General features: G+C 36.4%; 1 protein-coding gene across 1 annotated transcript in view; it reads left to right on the forward strand.

Moving 5' to 3' along the window:
- Positions 1-21,355, forward strand: part of ZNF385D (zinc finger protein 385D) — a 350,278-nt gene that overhangs the window by 256,795 nt on the left and 72,128 nt on the right. The window contains exon 3 of the mRNA XM_026065941.1: positions 136-246. Within this exon, the coding sequence (XP_025921726.1) occupies positions 136-246 (111 nt within the window). The remainder of the gene's footprint in view (positions 1-135; positions 247-21,355) is intronic.

Here is a 21,355-nt window from a genome sequence, read left to right on the forward strand (position 1 = left end):
AAAAAGAGTAGTTTGCTGTATCATGGAACATGGTATGATGTGTTGCAGAATCTCTTTTGATATTATAGGTTACATACACATCACACAGTGGAACAGCAAATGCTTTTATTTCTCTCTTTTCTTCTCTCTTTACAGATGGACCCAATTCAAAAAGCTGTAATAAATCATACATTCGGAGTTCCTCTTCCTCATCGAAGAAAGCAAATCATATCATGCAACATTTGCCAGCTGAGATTTAATTCTGATGTAAGTCGATCATTTCATATCAGATCAGAAATGTGTACTTATCTTCTAGGATGTGCAATGATTTGCATAAATTGAACCTAAATGAAACATCATGATTCTAGTTTGTGGCTCAGGAGGTGAAGAGGCTTTAGGATGCTGCAAATAAACAGAATTATTTGGTAGTTTTTATACACCAGGCCATATTTTCCCTCCATGTATCCCTGTAAGGTCATCAACTTCCGTTGTGCTGCACAGAGGGTAAAGGGAAAATGGATTGATCCATTACTGCTAATAAGGATAAAATATTTGCTGGGTCCTAATTTCTCTACCAGTCCTGGTTATGTTTGCCTTCCTTCTCTTCCCTTATATGTAAGCTGTTCAGATGTGCTTTTAGTCCTTGTGGAACTGCCCTCCTTTTCTCTACCCTTACGACAATATCTCTGCCTAGCCAGAATTGTAGAAAATAAATAAAATAAATAAAGCAGCTGATTTTTGCCAGTTGTCTCCTACCTTGCACCCTTTCACTCCAACAGTTAAGCAGAGCAAACTGAACTGGAGAGATGGTCTCTAACATAGAGAGGAGACCCCCCCACTCAGTAGCTACTGAAGAAATCTGTGCTGTGCTGCTCCTTGCCAAGGAATACCTGTTCTGTCATAGAAAAGCCTCTCAGAGTTTCACTCTGGCAGCATTATCTCTGCGTACAAAACTTGACACAGTGAAATATATTAACTTCTGCTAGTCTGTCCAGGAAGTTTCATGATGTGTGTCTCTCTGGTGGAAAGTTATTTACCCCTTCCAAATGTCTTTCAGTTATTGCCTGTTTCACTAACTTTTATATGGAAATCACCTCTGTCAAAATAAAAATGTTTGAATGTAGTGTAAAGTCCAACCCAGAGATGTCCACAAAGTTAAAAATATTTGAATGTAGTGTAAGGTCCAACCCAGAGATGCCCACAAAGTTCCTTCCTGGTGCTAGTCATGTGAAAGAAGTCTTGTTTGCTACTGCTTCATTGTGGGCAGCTATTTATAAACTGYTAATCAACCTGTTTTTAGTTTATCAATTACTTACTGAAGTCATGAACTTGTCAAAAACCTAAATTGATCCCTGATGCCTTCTGTAAAGGATTGGCCACCTCAGGATTAAAATAATGCTCTTCATCCCCATCAACTTTTTATTGCTTAGAAAGAATTTTAACAAGATCCTGGTCATGATTTCCAGACCAGTCAGCATCAAGTATTTACTTTCATTGGGAACTCTAGCTTTTCTAGTTCATGGACTAAACGGACACCTTCCTTTTGCAACATTGACATCATTATCAAACGGTGATGCTAAGAAGGATAGTATGTCACCTGGAGCTGTTGTGTCCTCCATGGATAAAAATGGGAGAGTCTGATCAAATTAGGTTCTTCTGTTAAGAAACTAGATACTAGAATTATGACTGTGGATACCAAGCCATTGACAGGAGGGGGGTTCTGATGAACTGCAATTTAAGGGAGGATGGAAACCTTTGAGCAACAGCAGATCTGACTGGCTCAGCAGCCTGGCTGATCTTTCAGAATTTTCAACTTCATCTAAGGAAAAAGAGTGTCGCGCTGAATCAGAGTGTATATCTGCAAGAGATATCAAACACCTTAGTATTAGATACGAAAGTGAAACACCTCCTTTCAAAGTGGGAATATAATTTAATAGTCTGCAAAAAGATTCAGATAAAAGAAAGGTTGAACACATCATTAAACTGACTTAGTCATTAACAGATACACAACTCAGATGATTGATACACAGAGTGGAAAATTTTCTGGCTGATGGGAGCTAGGTATTTTCCAGAGGGAAGTGAGGCAATAAAAAGTCTTCTATACAGAAGCAAACAATATATCACTGGACACTGATACAGCTAACTCAGGTGACTGGTATGCCATGATAATCTTCCTCTTCTGCTGCTGTTGGAAAGAATTCCAAAGAAGAAAAGGGAAGAAACAATGGCCATTTCTAGAATTGCCTACAGTTTCAAATAAACTAGTCTCAGAAGGAATCTATTCATTTAGATTGTTCGCAGCAAACTCCTGGAAGAAAATCTGCTAAGCAGATACTTAGTCATCCCTTCACACCTTGAAGTGATAGAGGCTTGAACTCCAGTTCTCCAGCACTGTTCAGTGGAAGGTTGTTCTAGTGATCCTCTCAAAGCAGCTCAATAGCACTAGAGAGACCTTCTTTCTTGCTGAATATCTTTCACTTTCTCCTTTTAATATTCAACTAATTTTTAAAGCATCCCCAGCGTTTCTGATTGGTGGGGAGATTAGATTCTAAATGCTGCCTAGTAATTAACCTGGGACAGTGTCTCTTCCCCTATTCTTTTCTAACCAGAAGAGATTCATGGACGTCTCTTCTCACTCTAGTGCATAAAGTTACTACCACTGTGCTCTACTGAGGCTTTTCAAGAAATGCGTTCCATAATAAGCAGTCAGTGTTTCACTGCAATTTTGGAAATGCTTGTCTGCAATGTGAATAGAATAGGYGGAGCTAAGTTCCACAGTGTTGTGGGTAATTCTGAACCTCCGCTAGTTTCTGTAGCAAAAAGGGGGGGAAATAGTGTTCAGATGCAAAGGAAAGGTTATTCTGAAGAAAAATAGCTATTAGTTATTAATTTTTGATAGCTTTACTGTGTGAATGGCAAGCTTACACACATTGTAAATTTTGCTTCAATTTTAATGAAAAAGTTTTCATTTACTTAATATTCCTACCTTTCATTTCCACCACATTTTGTTGAACATGATTTAAAGCCATAAGAACAATAAATAGCTTTTCTGCTCAGAAACCTGCAGCTTTGTGGCTGTTCTACTGATGCATCTTTATTTTTAGATACCAGAGATAGGATTTATCAGACAGTAATGAAGAGAAATTCCATTTACCTACTGCATGACAGTATTATGAAAATGTTTACAATAAAACTGGCCTGTGAGTTTTTTCATTTTTGTAGAAAATACAGAATTTTCTCCCCTTTGATACAGATTTCTTTCAGTGCAGAAGAGCTTTTTTTCTGGTTACATGGTATCAAAATTATGTTTCAAAGAAAAATGAGAAAAGGCAGTACAATAGTCTAAAATCGTTTAGCTTCTTTCTAAAGGAGTTATCTATAAATCTTCATGACAGCTGTGTGTTCGGTGTTTCTTTTTAAAATAAATCTTCTCATACAAGGGAAGGGAGGAATGAGCAAGTAACCAAAGTCTGTCCATGCTGAGAAAAAACATTAGAACAGCAGAGGTAGGTTCTGTGGAGTCTGTTTCAAGCGGTGAACTTTTTTTATTTTATATTTATTTTGTATTGAGAGAGCTCAGTGTTCATATTGTGCATCCAATACAGGGCAAAACACTTAAGTACATGCTTAGCTACAAGCTTGTGAGTTGCCATTTAGGTTTTGCCAGCTGCTAAGTGCTGCTGCACTGATTCAGAAGAGCTGTTAAATACATACTTTGTAGAAAACATTAAACGTCTGTTAAAGCACTCTGCAGAATGAAGTCCAACTGACTTCAGAAGGACAACTCATGTACCTACAGGTAGTTATATGAGTAAAGCCTCTGCTAAAACTCACTGAAAAAAAAATCAGAAATGCTGACTTGGAAAAAAAAGTAGCTTACTAAATTTTCCTTATATTTACCTGTCTTGACCTTGCCATGTTGCTTTGCCAGCATTTCTAATTTCATCATTTCGTCTAGGTAGCAATAGTGTCTGTTAGCCAAGTCAATTCTTGCAAAGGGGTTCTCTCTTTTCTCTCTTGTTGAATGCAGATGCCTGAGTGATAATACAGCTTGCCTTTCATGAAAGGTTGGGCAGTGTTTTGATGTGCTTGCAGGACTTGAACTCCATTCTGATGCACTCTAGAAGTATTTCCAAATGTGTTAGCCAGAAATAATTGTTTGACTTAAATAGCAACAATAGCAAAGTTCTGAAAATCATGAGATGAATGCTTTTCAGAGAGTCCTTATTCGTTGTTTTTTTACGTTGTTTTTCTCTGCCCTTATAAAGCAAACATGACCTCTGAATTGATACACAAGTCAGCAGTACAAGGTCATAAGGATTCAAAAGGTTCTGTGCTGGTAAAAGAATACTCAAGGTTTTATGAAGTATGAGGACCAAACATAGCTACATAGTATTGTACTACATTGCTAACTTTCTTGGGGAAAATAGCAGGACCAGAGGACTTATAGGCTGTTTAGGTTATACTTGGTATCTAGAACAAATGATTAGCAAATTTGTAAGCACCTGGGGGATAATAAGGTGATAAGAAACAGCCAACATGAATTTGTCAAGAACAAATCATATCAAACCAATCTAATCTTCTCCTTTGACAGGGCAATTGGCCTAATGGTTAATGGGGAATAAGTAGGTGTAATATATTTTGGCTTTAATAAAGATTGATACAGTCCTATGTGACAGCCTTATAAAGTAAGTAGGGAAATATGGTCCAGATGAAATTGTTAAAAGCTGGTTGCACAACAGATTGAAAAACTGTACTCAGAGTAGCTTCTGGTGATTTGCTGTCAAAACAAAAGAATGCTACAAGTCAGGATCTGCAGGAGTCTCTTCTGCGTCTGGTACTACTCTGAATTTTCATTAACAATCTGCGTGACAGAATTGAGAATACACATACCAGATTTGTGGATGGCACCAAGGTGGAGGGTGGCAAGTACTTAAAGTACAGGATTGCAATGCAAAGTGATCATTATCAGCTGAAGAAAATAATTTGGAATTCAGACAAATGCAGTAAAAACAAACACAAACTACTGTGCTTAGTCTGGAAAAATTAGATGCACAAGTAGTAAAATGAGAAATGTCTGGCTTAGTAGGCAAAGAGAAATTATAGTAAATGATAATCTGAATATAAGTCAACAAGTGCTAATGGGAAAAAAAACAAGATAAAACAAAGCCCAACTAATCCTATGATTTTTTTTTCCTCCAAGAGTGTTACATTTAACAATAGGTAGGTAAGTATTCCACAGTATTTGAAATTAGCAGTGCCTTAGATGAGGAATTATTTGCAGTAGTGGTCATCACACTTTAGCAAAAAACATAATCAAATGGCAAACTTCAGAAGAGATCAACAAGAATGACAAGACATTTAAAAAAATTACTCAGTTGAGTAAAGCAGAAAGGACTGGATGGATATGAAGTGGAAAAGACAAGGAAAATACAGTGGGTTTGCAATATATGAAAGGGGTTATTAAGAGCACAATGACCAACTGGTCTTTGTATTCTTTGGTTTCAGTAGGAGAAATAGCTTAATTTGCATCAAGAAATATTTTGTTGGGCTATTCAGTGAAACAAAGAATAAGAGTAATGAAATTTTGGAATGGAATATGTGGAGAAAGTTGGACTCCCTGTCAGTGGAGGGTCTTAACAAGTCAGACACCCATTTCTGAGGATTGTCAGATACACTCAGTGCTATCCTGGAGCTGATAGCTGGACTAGCTGACCTCCTGCTTGACTAACTTCAAAACTGTTTCTGCGGTTTTAAAGAGGTAGTAGAGACTTCATTTGTTGTCTGTGTCAGGTGATGGACAGACTATGGACTGGGCTTCTGTTTGCAAAGACCTTTCAAAAGTTGGTCCGTTAACGACCAGGAAAACCTGATAAAGCTAATTGCTTGAGGTTATTTAGAATTTCACCTTCCCAATTTCAACTCTGTTGTTTTTTGACTTACTCTTCAGAGATACACCTAAATGGTATTTGAAGCCATGTATACTATTTGCCTCAGTCACTGTTCTCTTTGTGGTTATAACCACGTTTGTATTCCGTGCATGTTTTAACTATATCTCCTATTCTGGATTTAGATTTACATTTAACCTAATATAGGTTTAGAATCCTGTTTTGGTATAAAAGCAACAGTTTCTGCTTGAGTTATAACAAACACCTTCCTTCCTTACGCAACTGTTGCAGGTATTGCTAGCCATCAAGCATCTTTATCTATTATCTCAGGCCAATTTTTCTTCTGGTCTTTCTAAACTGATAAATCTATGTTCTATGAAGTTATCAGCCTACTTCTGTAAGAGGACTCTTCTATGCAAAAACCTATGGATTCTCAGCATCCCTTTGAAGCTGTTGTTACTCTATGAGGGTATAGTGTTAACTTTTACTTCTCCAGTAATAAATCTTGTTCCAGAATTAATGACTTCAATATACGCTGCTTCTTTCTAGTGATACACTATCTTTCCTGTACTATGGAGTTCAACGTTAGAAGAAACAAATACTGATTTCAAATGTGGAATTGCACATGCCATTCATTTGAGATCAGAATGTGAGTCAGAATGGAAATATACTCATAGGTCAACACTTTTCCAGAGATGCTGGTTTATAGTATTCTTTGGGAAAAGTAGTAAATAATCACAGAAAGTGATTAGTGCAGAGATTTCCATGGGATATCTGGCATTTATATCAATACATTGTGGAAAATGTAAAGAATTGCTAAAAAAATTAGTCAAGATATGTGATTTTTGGCATTCTAAAAGCAAATAGTACAGAATATTTTGCACTTACATTGCATACATGACAAATTTGAGAACAACCCAATAGTTTTTTCTGCCCAGCTGGAAATTCAGTGGCTTCTGTTTTTATAGGCATAGACAGCACATTTTAGAAGCATTACCTTCTCTTTCCTAGACTACAGTTTTAAAGGCTGGGACAGGAATACAAATTGCAGTCAAGACCTGTGCACCTCTTTCCCATATTGGAGAACTGGAACTTTTATTTTTGACTGTGCCCTGTATTTTGAAAGAAAATAATTTCATGTTTTTGACTTAAATTATATCTTCTCTTTGATGTTGTTTTGTTCTGAGATGGTTGTGGGGAACCTTTTTTCATATAGAAAATATGTAACTTAATTTATAAATTAAGAAATCCAGAAGAGGATTTAATAATTTTCACATGCCATATACTTTCTTAAAACATTTTCAGAATGGTTAATAGAAAGCATAAATAATTTTCTTTTGTTGTATAAAGTATTTATTACGTAGTTTTCACCTTCTATATGATATTCTTATGCATCTATACAACCTAGAAGCATAAATTATCCATATCTGATTTACCTTCCTGTTTAGCTTCTGAGTACTTTTGGAGGTGTTGAACTGAGTCCCCTGAGTGCTATCCTAAGGATGATGAAATTCCCTTACCTCTTAAGTACTGTATACAAGTCAAAGATTTTGGGGTCAGCTCAGTAAGTGCTGTGAGTAGTTTCTCAGTGGCCCATAAGGTATGGAGCTCTCTACACTAACTCTTCACTAATCCTGGTGCCTATCTCCTCTCTTATAGAGAAAGCAATCTACTCCACATAGGAAACCAGGAAACCTCTGTGCTGTTGCAGGACGTGGACTAGCCCAGGGGTATCAGGCTCACAAAAGCATTGCCTGAGTACGAAAAGGCAGTAGGGAGGAGGCAAAGGTTTAAGTTATTGATCTTTAAAAAAAGCATGCTCTGAATGTCAGCTGATTACTCAGTTTGTTGCTGGTGGGGAGACATGGAGTCACTTGGTGTCCACTGTATTCACACTGAGAGACTCATGCCTTCCTCCCCAAAATTCAGTCTCCAGCTGCATACAGCTGAGGCAGGTGAAGAGATAGTTTCTATGTTCAGGAGCAAGTAGTGTCTAATGCTTCCTGGTCCCTGTGAAGGGGCTAAGGAGACATGACCAAAATCCAGGCCTGCTCAACATCAGAGTCAGCATATGAACATGGTGCTGGAGAAATTAAAACATTATGATCAACAGCTGTTGCTGTGTTAGGGCTTAAAGATGATATAAAACATTTACTTTTTTTTTTTTACTAGCGTCTGACAACTCATGCTTCTTACCTCTTCTTATTCTACCAGGTTATTTCATTTTAAAAGCACTCACATTTTTGATAAAGCAAATCAGTTGTGCAAAAGGTTTGACATCTGCAAATCATTTGACTTTGCTAGAAATGATCTGTGAAAAGGCAAAGCTTCTCTTTGATAGTCTTGTTTATAATTTGCAAAAGATTAATGACCAGTATTCTAACTGTGGAATATGGAGACAAATGGTTTAAAAGGTTTCTGCTTCTAGCACTGAAATGAATGGTTCCAGTATCTGCCTTTTGGGGCCAACTTTTAACTTATGCCTGGCCTCAAATGATCTCAGAACTGCAAAGAGCAGCAAAAGAAAGAGGGAAAGGCTAAGGTGAGAGCATTTAATAAGAAAGAAAGTCTGAAATAAAAGCAGCCTCCTTCCTATGTTCGAACACATCCATGCTTGTTACTGTCAAAAGTTTCCCTTCTCTTCAAAGTGATTAAATTAGAACACAGGAATGAATGAGATAACATGAAATTAATATAAAAAAAAATGCAGAGCTAAATGGTCTGACGGGCTGTAGAATTTCCACAACCTGCTTTCAATGTCAGGAAAGTGCTTAATGTGGACTCTCTGTCAGTCACTAAGATGACTTCCAGGCAAATAATATATCCATTTCCAGTGTTTTTAATGAATTGGATTCTGTATCTACATTCTTTGCAGTACAATAGTGCCAGGAAGATTTTGTGCCTGGTGGGGGGACATAATGGAACTGAAATTCAAATGCTAATGTTGGGCAGGTAGTGGCTAACTGGATTTTCTTAGGATGTCTTTGACTGGAATTGTGGGAATGAAGATAATGCTTTAATATGCTTCAACTGTACATTGGAAAATACCATTATATACATGAGGGAATTTGGTATAGACAGATGAAACTATAAAAGGGAAAAAAAGAGTCTCTCTCTGCCAATTCTCTCACATGTTGCATTCACGGAAAAGACTGCCTGTTGCAACTGTGAAGAGAGAAACCTCTGCTTTGTCAATTGTTGCCCTACACTTATATATATTTGAGATATTTCTTTTCCTGACAGCTTCCTCGGTCCAAATCCATCAACTTTAACAAACAACTGAAATTTATGAACAACTGTGATGGGAAAAAACAGAAACCACTTACGATAAGCTAGTCATCACCTAAAAAGAAAGATGAATTGTAAACTCTTTATTGTGCCATCTTCACTTAGTTTTGTTTGATCTGTTGTAACTTGTAACCTCATAGATTTATCCAAAAGACTGAAATTTGTACAGTAGAGAATCTGAGTTATTAATAATGGGTGCAGATAACAAATTTCAAAATAAAAATAACAAAATGTTGTCTACTTTCAGTCACTTATCAGTGAATCTTTCTGCTTAGCCTCTACTCACTTTCTGAGGCACTGATAAATACATAAAGAAGAACTAAGAGAACAGGAACAGGCAAGGTTATATTTTAAAGTTTGGTCCACAGAAGGAGCACCTCGTGAAGAAAATGTGAGATTGTGTGATGTGAAAAGATCTCCATCAAAATGAGTTAACTGATGTAAGTCATATTTTTTCTCAAACAATATCCTAATTCCTTAAAAATGCCTTAAAAGTAAAGTTGCTCCTGGACTTGGGTTTGGTTAATTATACCCCATTCTAATATCTATAAAATCTTTTCAAATAGTCTTAGAGTAAATCTGGACAGTGTTTTTTTTTTCCCTTTATGGTCAGTAAAATTGCACTCCCTGGGTTACCCATGACATATTCTTCTTACTATATGTGTGCAGCCACCTCTTGTATCAATTATAATATTTCCTTTTGTGAGAGGAAACTTAACTGTACCCAGTATAAACAAATTCTACTTCCGAACCTCTAGGCCTGACTCTTTTCAGCTTCTTGGTTCTTTTATCACTCCTTGCATGTCTTTTACAGTCTCTGGCGATACTGCTATTTCTTGTGTAACTCCTAACAGTTGGGAGTCTGATCTTGTAAAGAAATGGAACCCAATATCTGCTTTAAAAGCTTTACATTGGAATAAAAGGCACATAGCTGAACTGTACCTTTGAGGGTGTACTTCCTCCACTCATGTGCATGTTTTTGATCTGAATTGAAAATGAAGTCTTTAAAGGTTTAAAGTGGCCAAAGGGGACTGACTTCTTTTCAGGAAAGAATCCAATATGGCACTTACCCCTCACTCCCTCATGGCCTTTAAAAGCTTGATTATGAATTCAAAACATGCACTGAAACTGAGGCAATGCTCTACTGGTACAGCATACAGGTGCTTTCATATATATAATTGTCTGAGGRGTTGATCTCAAAAATATAACTTAAAAATAAGAATTTATTCTGTTTGGCATTTATATAGGTTTCATTGTGTTATAATAGAATAACTGCAGATACAGATGCATAGTAAATTTACTGAGTTCATTTATAGTAGATCTTTTTGGATGGGCATAAATGTTTCTTTTATCCTTTATAAAGGAGATTTTAGAAGGTAGTCTCTGAACAGGTTTTATCTTTTCCCCAGCACAGCCTATTTTCTCCGCATCAGTGGACTTGTCATGATAATCAACTTTTTTGTCCCAACCATCAATCACTCCTGATTACAGCTGGGGAGAAGTTCTGTTCTGTTGATCAGCCCATCAGTGCACATAATGTTACACCTGGAGACAAGTGAAGATCATCCCTTGATGGGAGAATCACTTGCCTGCAAGCCTTTTGTCTAAAGTATTTTAATTTACATTTGGAGTCTTGTTACAATTGTCAGTGCTTGCTTTGATTTTATAATATCTTTGACAAAAATAATAAGTTCAGTTGATCTTTGCCTAGATGATTAGAAGAAAAAGAATGCTTTTCTGTTTCAAATAACATCTTATGTTGTAACTTTTTCACTTCACTGTACAAATATTACAATAATTATCATTACGTAAATTAAAAATTAAATGATTATGTGGTACTTAATGAAAAGTAACTTAGTATATGCTAGCCTAGAATTTTTGCAGAAGCTATTTTGCTTTTTTGGCTTTTAATACAATACTTGGCTAGGGTAATATTTAGCTGTAGCATTCAATTTATTTGAAGTGGTTGAGTAACAAAATTCATAGTAATGAAGTAATTAAAAATTAAAGGCATCTTTCATTTCTTTAAAGGAAATATGGTTTCTATTGTTGTAATCACTACTGAATGCAACACTTCTGTAAATGAATGTATTCTGTGTATCTAAAGCCAAACATATTTCCTTGCTTGTAATAAGGGTGTTATTCAGTTGTCATGAGTATGATGAAACTTCAGCTTGAGTAAATACTTTATATTTTGCTAATAACTTAAATATGACTTTCAATTAGCTATCAGAATAACCGGATGTATTTTAATTGGACCATTCTTCTTCCTCCCACAGCTACTTTTCTTATTGTAGGCATCTGTTTTAATTATTATTATCACAAGTTCATACTTTTACAATATCAAAAAGAGCTATGTAAAAGAAGCCTGTAAACCTGATACTTCAAGGGCTACAGGACAAAGTGTAAATGAAAAAGAAAGTAAAACATGAGAGTTTGGGATAATAAAGATTTGGTTAGCAATCATGTTTTTACATAAAAGGTTTAATTAGCAGTAGCTCATTTTCCTATTCCTGCTGGCCATTTTCAGGACAGTGATATGTTGCATTTTTGCATTGAGCCATACCAACAAATAAAAGGTGTTATGTTTTCATTAGATGCAGATACTTCAGTGTTGTTATCTCTCACCTCAGTCTACACAGGGATACAAAACATGTCCAAATGTCATAATTTAATAGGCCAATGATATATACAGTAATTTAAAAACTATGAGATGTTCACTCAGATGCTTTGTTTTCTTTTTTCTTAAATTGATGATAGAAGCACTAAATTGCAAATCAAATAATCACTCAAACAGGTTCACTTTTTATGCTCTGTCTACTTGAATACCTTCTTTGCCAAGTACAGAATTTCATCATTTGTATGGAATTTCTTCTTCCAAAGTGACATCCTGTTTATTTTTGTGGTTTAATAATTAATGGGTGTATATTGCAGCATTTTTATTTTACAGGGTATCTCAATCTGCATTACCTTTTCAAAGTCTCACCACTTATTATTATAATGATGTAACAGAAAATTTTATTTTGTTATTGAATAGAGGTATTTGATGGTTCTTCACTAGTACAGTTCCAGTCAAATAGCCAACCACAAGGTACTTGTCATTACTTGTCGATTTGTTCTCTAACCTGATTTTTGTATCAGAACCTTATGTAGTGGTAAATGGTTACTATAAAGTCAATTCTAGTAGTAAACATTCTGAGAAGCAGCAATAAGTAACAGTTCAGCAGCAGGGATCACAAGGAGTGGAAACTGCACTGAAAAAGACAAGGTACTGGTACTGGTACTGAGCCTTAGCTAAAATAGATTGGGTTATAGTAATTGTCACCACCTATTCATCCCTCTTTTAGGGGTGATTGAGTTTGCGCAAGCAGGGATTCAGCAGTTCAGACATACCTTCCAACACAAGCCATAAGCTTTGTCATCCTTCCAAGAAGGATCTAAATTTTCTTTATGCAAGCTCTGCACTAATATAAGGAATTATAAAGGAAGAAGAATTTATGCGGAGTGGAAGATGTGCATTTCACACATGAGAGAAGTAGGTTACTGTATTTCAAGCTAAGAAGATAAGAAAGGTGACTTTTCAGACTCGCATGATATGAGAAAGCCATGGCAGGTTTTTCACTGCTGTATGTGAGAGTGTGTATTTTTCGAGGTGGAGAAGAGGTATAGTTTCTGGTGATAGGAAGCTGTGCTGCCCAGCTTTTGAATTGCCATGACTAGCAACCTAATTCTCAAAAGCAAAATTCCCTGATGAGGAGGATCTTGCCTAAACTACGGCAAATCCTGAACTGGTTTATTATCTCTCACAATCCAATAGCAAATGAGTGAAGTTAATCAAGGGTAAATGGATCTTTTCAGAAAGTTAGCACTAAGAAGAAGTAGGTATTTTCTCCAGTGTCTCTTACTAAGTGATTTTTCCATCACTCTTGACCATTCTGAGGATGAATATCCAGCTGTGGCTGTGATGACTATTCCACAATACTTCAGACAGGACCAAAGGCAAGGTCCCAAGAGAAAATGAGCTCAGCATTTTTGTCTTAGTTCTTGATGAGTATTCATTGATATAGATAAACAACCATTAGTCACAAGATACAGTGGAAATCATTGCCCAGGAAACGTTATTCTTTTGTTCTAAATTATTCTACAATAATTCTTACTGTTTTAATAGGCAATTTACTTAGAACCTGCAAAATACTATGGCTCATTTATGCAAGGAGCCTAGAGCTGAATATCCATGCAGTGTACGCTGGTTTACAGATGTGTAAGATAAGATCTTTTCCACAGAGAACTTATATTCTAATAAATCAGAAATGAAACAAGAATGTAAGGTAGGCAGAGCGATGGGGGATCAGCAAATGAATGGATTGAGAAATACTTTCTGTAACCCATTTTTAAGAGGTTTCTTGAAGGAGAGAGGGTTTGACAACCAGTAGCAAAGTGATTCGAGTTATGAGGCTGCATGCTGGAACATTTAGACAACACAGAAGTCAAACCTGGAAAAATGTCTAAGGGTACGTGAAAATAAGTGCATTGTCAGAGTTTGTAGCCTAGGCAATAGATGGTTGGGGTAGGTGGGTTGTTCTAAGGCATGAGAGAGGGAAAAGAGGCTATTTAAGAGAAGAGACAAATAAGCAATATTGAATAACAGGTGTGATGATGCAGAGTAGGAGATCAATATGTGGAAAGAAATGTCATAGTTCATGATTAAAATTTGGGCTATGGTAGGGATTGTCAATACAGACAGAAAAAACTTGGTCTGCGAAATGGTGAATTTAGGTGGCAGAGGAAGGTTAGAGCCATTCAGGAGCTATTCATGCTGAATGATCATAAAGATGCTTGTTGAAAGCAAAGGAGAAGCTGAAGTCCCAAAGAGAGTTTGTCCAAGTACAGAGGAATGGAAGGGCTTGACGATAGAATCCTACATTACATTATACATTAGCCTGGCCAGTGCAAGGCTTGCTTTGCAACTATGAGGAGCTTTGTCATATAGACTTCCTCTCTCTGGGGTTACTTAGGATTCAAAATCTTCTCTGAAGTCACCCTTATGAATACTTGTTTTGTCCCAAGCTACTTAAGCCTATATGAACGTAAAGATGGCTGTAGTCATCTATTTTCTAGTATTTGTGATAAGCGATAATGGCAGAAGCACAATGGGTGGCTGCTTTAAATTTGGATTTTAAAATTAACACAGATAATGTTTTCATTCTCTTCAGAAAGTCTACTTATATCAAAAAGATACTGATTTCAGTATTCCCTGAATGGGAAAATAAAGTCAGAAAATATTCATCTGACATGGAACAGGTAACAGAGTAATAAAAGATTGATTGGAATAAGAAGGTATAGCCACTTACAGTAATTGGGCTATGCATTTTAATTCAAATCTTGAAATCATTTGTTGTTACAGTCACAAGAATCTGTGTATTTTGCAGGTATGATTCCTTTTTCTTACAAAAAGAGGTCCCACCAATCACTAAATGGTTAGGCGTTATGGATTATAAACTGAACACTTTCATTGCAGACAAACTGGTGGGTTTAAATTGCAGCTAACAAGCCAGTATGCTGGGGGGCTAACAGAGGCTCACTGCATTTCGGCATGCTGTGTATAGAAGCATGAATAGCCTGTAGGAGAAAGAGGGTCTTTAGTGTTTCACCGCAAGCTGTTCTGGTGTGCGCAAAGGAACAGTTTTAAACTGATGTGTAGTGGGTTGGCTCTTGATGCCCTTTGGCTGGGGAGAACAGAGAATCTACTCATAATTCTCTTTTATCAGCACCACACAAGATAAATCTACAGCATGGTGATTCTGTCATTAACACCAAATCCTGAGTCATTTTCTCAGATTCTTGCACTGTATTTATACACATTTTTGGGCCTACTTAATTGAAACAGCCAATCTGAAGTCTGCTAGGCTAGTTGTGCAACAAGGCCATCCTTATTTTCTATTTATTTAATGAATAGGGATGTGACTAGTTTAAATGGGGAAGAAGGAGCGATGATGGGTACAACCATGTGACTATGTCGTATGACACTGGAAACCTCCCATGCTGAACAGTGCTTCCGGGTGGGAGGTCAGTGAAGCAGATGCCTGGCTAACTTTTTGAAGGTGGAGGCTGCCCAGATAATTACTCTAGCGTCCAAATTCCCATCTAGTTTAGCCCGTGGGCTCTAGCACTTAAGACTTTATTAAGAGTGTGTTCACAGCTGGAACAGATTCCCATAGACAATAAATTCTGTTGCTGGTTCCTGCAATAATAAGCTATGAAATCAAAAGACTACTGGGGCCTATACTGTGGTCTGTCTAAAAAGGTAAAGAAGGTAGGAGTTCTGTCCTAAAAAACATCGGGGAGTTTAGACCCAGATTCCAGCTGACTGAAAGAGCATTCAACTGAAACAACTGTTTACCTGTAGATTTAATGTGTCCTTAGCAGACAACTGCTTGTCCTGCTGCCATATTCAGACCAATAAGCCCTTTGGCTTAGCCTGAAAGCTCTCAGTTATACTCCTGGCCAGTTGTCTGCCTGAAGAAACCTATTAGATTTACTGTGTATAAGCCTCAAGGTGCTAATACATCTTAAAACTCTGAGCTGGAAGTAAATATCTGGTTTGTATTTGGAATGCAATGCAGTTTATTTTTTAGGAGACTGAAGGGCAGAAACACCGAGGCTGAAATTGCATCTGTAAGGTGGAACTGAAGAAGAACTGAATTAAAGATTAAAGCCTCAATCCTCTATGAACAGAAAGTATTGGAAAGAATTAGGAGAAGTTAAATCTCGTCTGGACTTGGCAGGACTTTGGGTGTCCTGAGCTTGGCCTATTTGTCCTGCTCCTCTGTAAATGGCTTTGAAATAATCCTGAAAGCTGTCAAATGCTATATACTTCACACAGCATTCATGCATCTGTCCTGTCTGCCTTTAGGATCTTGTTTAGAATGTGTGACCTCTTGAAGTTCACTGTCAGCAATAGAGCAGTGCCCTGCCTGGTACCTGACATCCTATTCTCACCCCTTCTTTGGGGTACAGTCACAGTGCTGTACAGTTCAGATTTTTTATTATTTGGTAAATCCTCATATCATTAAGTGATGATGATTTCTCTGATGATTTTATGATTTGGCTGGCAGAATAGGTGGCACCCAAGGGCATCTCAGGGGGGCTCATGGGGTTCTGATGAGAGTGTCACGTATGTGCAGGGACACGATGTGGTCTGGAAGCGCCAGACCAGCCAGTAGGCCACCCTGAACTTTGAAAGCCAGGGAAAGACCCTGGAAATGTTACAGTTCTTCTGTTGTCTCATGCAGAGTTATGTGGCCCATTGGCAATATATGTCATGATGCCATAGATCATAGCAACCTGCGCCTGCTAATACTTATTGTTTGCTATTACTATTCCATATCCATTGTTTGAATTTGCAACCTTAACGTTCTTTTAAGGTAGGGTCTTTGGTTTTTTTGGTCTGTTTAAGGTTCATTCATGTTGGAATAACTGTCATTCTTGAAATGATGTATGCTGTAAAGCACTCTATTTTGGAGATAAATTGAGATATTCTATTTATTTTTATTACATTTTGTTTATATTTTGATTATGGGAAGGACTCAGATTTAATTTGGCTCGAGGATGAAAAGTAGGAATTATACTCTAAAACAGAATGATAGTAGCAAAGATCCAGTCCAGCCTGAGAGTTCTAAGGGTGATCTGCTGTCTTCCGATATTTATTCCCTTGATATCATTATGTAGTGTTTCTTATGTGGCTTTATATCTGTCCATAAACTGCTACACAGGTTATTTGTAACCCAGTAAAACAAGAGAACAGATTCTCTCTCTGACAAAATTGTGAGAGTCTTTGTTAGCTTTATAGCTGGATGTCTACCGGATATATGTATTAAATGTACCCAACATTGGAAACCTGTCCATCTATTAAGATATTTCTGATGAGACAGCAGCTTGCTTATGGTGTGCGTGTATCCATGTCTATATATATATGCACATGCCTTTCGTAAACAGATTTGCTATAATATGAAAGAATATTCTCCTGCAGATTATTCAAATGGTGTGGTTGTCTCCAGCTGTGTAAGTAGGAACTGGCAGAGGAAAAGCAAGGAAATAAAACCAAACCACTCCATCTGAGTGAAATTGCTGTGGTTGTTCTCAAGTTTCATTTTGTCCCTATTTTGTAGACTGTGTACGTATGACATACTAGTAGCAGCTGGGTATGAGTACGCAACACCAACCAATAAGATGTAGAGCTACCCAGACAAATGCTGTAGTAAGGGTATCCAAGTAGCATAATCCTAGTTAACATATAACAAGTTTTTGTGGTGAAAACATGGCTTTTTGCTCAATTGATGTGTTTCTGTGATGCTGTAAATTTTGTTTTGTTGGCCTAATCTAAAACTGTCCGTCCTTCTCTAAATTCTTTTCACTAGGATAAAATGATCCAGGTGGAGCATCATAATATTGCTTTCAATAGCCAGGCTAGGGTGAAATAAGTGTCAAAAATACCTGTAGACTTCAGTGGAGCCAGGATTTCGCCCACACAATCTAAAATTAACGTGTTTGCTGTTTTTTTGTTTTTCTCTCAACAAGCTGGTCGCTGCAATTTCCAAAGGGCAATGAAAAGAGCATGGTTCATTGTTTGTAGATTTTGGTGTGTAATGAATTCATAGGAGTGAATATTGAAACAGTTGTAAAGCTCCTGTAAAGGTTTGCCAAAATGTCCTTTCTTTATGAGAAAAAGCAATGAAGTATATTAGCTATGCTCAAAAAATAACTTCCAAATCAATATGCAAGAAATTGGTCAATAATATGCATTTGAAGAGGGTAATATAAAACATTCTGCATTTTAATAAATGGACTAAAGAAAGTTCTTACTTTGCAACAGGGCTTCTAGAGTAATTTGCTAACTTCCTATCATGGTTGATTTCAACATAGATTTCAATGGAGCTTGGACTATTGAAGCAAATGGCTCATTCTTGAAAATCTTTTGTTGTTTTTAACACATTGAATTAGCTCATTACTGCTGAATATGTAGTGGAAAATAGCATCTGTTTACACTGTAATAATATAAAAATTACTTACCAGTAACTGAGTAAGGAGCAATTTGCAAAAGCTAATCATATTTGTGCACTTGTCTGCAAAAAGTAAGTTGTTAATACATACTCAAGGGAAAAAGCACTTGCTGGTTTATGCAATTTAATAGTAGCGTTAAGCATAATATATTAAAGAAAAATTGTTTAGGATTCAGTTTTAAAAGTCGTAAGGGTATAAACATAGAAAACATAGCTGTCCCATACTTTTGCTTCACCTGTACTTAGCAATGACTGAATTTTAGAAAGCATGCTGAAGTTCTGTTTACCCAAAGCATGGGCTAAATGTTCATATACCCTGAATGTGCATCACCAGCTTAGAAACCTACCAGGAAGTTTCTTTATCGAGAATTCTGCCTCCGTTTGCCTAGAAGTTTTCAGCAGAACCTCCTCCGTCATGGTTAGTTCTGGGTTGTCACTGCAAGGGATACTGAAAATTATCAGAGCAATGAGAGGTCATAAAGGGAAACTGAAAGACTTTCACAAAGTTCAGTTCATTTTTTGAGATGAAACTTAAGATTCTTATTTTCCCTGTATTCAAAATAAAAAGAGGATTTGGGAATCTCTGCAACTTTTTACAGAAACCAGTTCTTCCAGAAGTAATTGTGTAGGGAGCAGGGTAGACATGTTAGCTTTTCCTTAGCCTTGCTTGGTCTCTTTATGCCAGATTTGCCTGTCCTGTGTGCAGACTTTTTACTAGGTTCACAAATACTATGTGCAAACTTGCAGTGTTTCTCACCTAAAATTTTTCTCTTCTTCAGAAGAAAAGTCCAGAGAGCAGTGCTTTGTTCTAAGCCTGTGTCTCAATACAAAACTTACCCATTGAAAATATTTCACTCTGTTCTTTAAGAACATGATTTTATACACTTGTTTGTGGAAATGGCAACTGTTAAATTAATTCTTTTTTTAAATGATAGGAGGAGGAATTTAAAAATCCCCCATTATGCACTGAGGTGTTATAATTCCTCATTAATTCTGATAGTATGATCTCTTCTTGATTAGTCACGTCATCAAGTGTCCATTGCTAAAATTTTATAAAAAGGAAACGAAAAGAAAAAGTCTTTTATTCCACACAAGTGTTGCATGAATTAAGTCAGCATTTCTTCAGGTGGCAAGATCATGCCTGCAAGGTTAAATTAACCTTCTCTTATCAAGCTCTTATCAAGTTCTTCTTTATCACTTTGGGAGCATTCCGTTACTATCGTTTGGTGGACATGGATGAAAAACTGTTAAATGTTACTGACTTCGTTGTATTAATTTACATATATCAGATCTCTGTAATGCTTCCATTCTGAGAAGCAAGAAGTCTTTTTTCATTTTCATCTGAGTTACACTTATCATGGATTGATGGGAATCAATACTGAGAGATAACAAAAGTAAAAACAGTGAAAGAACAATAATAAGCAATAAATAAGTACCAATATGTTAATAAATATTGTGAATAGCTATAACGGGAAATTTCATGCTCCAGAGAGTTTGGAGTCTCAGCATTAAATTTTAGTACTGTTTGGAAATTTCACTTCTTTGATGATCTCTGCCCTAACAACATATATAAAACATGAAATGGTATGTCTTAGGCTTTAAAATCAGAAAGGGCTCCTGTATCCATCTGGTTTGACCTTTTTTATATGACAGGCCATATAATTTTATCTAGTTATTCCAGTTTTGAGTCTGTGTTTGACTAAACGAGACAAGAAACATCAAAGCCAATGTGATTGTACCTGAAATACAGAGCATTTCTGATACACTGATCCTAAAACACTTCAGCATATAAAATGTCTTATTGATTTCAATATGGAATATTGATTTCTTTTGCAGTAAGGTAACTGTTTGGAGAATTGCAGCCATTTTCTTGTAGCTTCATTAAGTATTTATTTTTTGGTCAATGGAAAAAATAGATTTTCAGATTTCAACATAAGACGAGGTAGATGGAACAAAGGTATGTAGGAAACAGATAAAATATAACTGTAGTGTAAACAGTAAGTAATGCCAGGACATTCTCATTGTGTTTTGCGTACTGCTTTGAATCCCTAACCATGGCTTCCTATGGAGAGCCTTACAGATAGTTTAAAGGACAAAAATGTGCTGAACTATAGGCTTTGTCTGTACTGGAAGATATTTTTGTCTATTCTGTATTGATATTAGTACACCAGGCTATTTGTGTTAGTAAATACACCTCATTTTTCAGTCTGTGCAACTTTTTGGGGGGGTATCTCAGATCTTTTTGAAAAGCAACCTTTTGCATGAACTTAATCTGTCCACAGTTATATATTACATTAAGAAGAAATAATTGTTTTTATAAATAATTCGTATGGCAGATAATGGGTAGGTCTGTGTGCACTATCTATATCTAAAGGAGGTTATTCAAAGTACTGAGGCTCTGATCCTGCAGTAGTCSGTAGACCTTGTGTGCTGACAAACCTTGTATGCGTACACAGCATCTCATTGACTTCCCTGAGGCTCTGAATGTTTTCACAGGTCCACCCAAGAATGATTAAAAACAAGGCAGAAATAACAGAATTATGTACAGGAATAAACACAACTGTGTTGGAGACTGACAGATATTCAAGTTTTCCTATGCCTCACAAGCCTTTGTTATTTCTGAATATTTTGATGTTTTTTTCTGAAAGTATTTTCCTCTTTGCTAATTTTTTATCTAAGAGCAGCTTGTTATACAAACTTATTTCCTTAGTATGCCAGTAGTTTTTATCATCACTTAGACATTTTTTCTGTTACTATTAATTTATTATATAAACTATAATTTACTATTTTCACTTTTTAAGTAAGAAATAACATTTATTCATTTAACTTTGTTTTTTCCTCTCTCTTTTTTATGTACCATATATTCCTTTGATTTCTGTCCAAAGAGGGGTCCTGTAGATAAACCTACATTAGAATTTTTTCAGGAAACCACTGGTATAGGTCACTTATGGAGATACAATATTGGTCTAAATTGGCCAGAGACTGGTGAACTGATAGTTCTTTTATTCCAAGAAAATACATTGCTAATCCATGGAGGTTTCTGCAGCTGGAAGGCTTGGAATATGAGTAGAATGAAAGAATCTGTATACTCTGTAAACTCTTCAGTCTTAGTTCTAGCCTTAAATTATCAATCTTTGCAAA

Source organism: Apteryx rowi, unplaced genomic scaffold (genome assembly GCF_003343035.1).
Source record: "Apteryx rowi isolate R43461 unplaced genomic scaffold, aptRow1 scaffold_234, whole genome shotgun sequence".
NCBI lineage: Eukaryota > Metazoa > Chordata > Aves > Apterygiformes > Apterygidae > Apteryx > Apteryx rowi.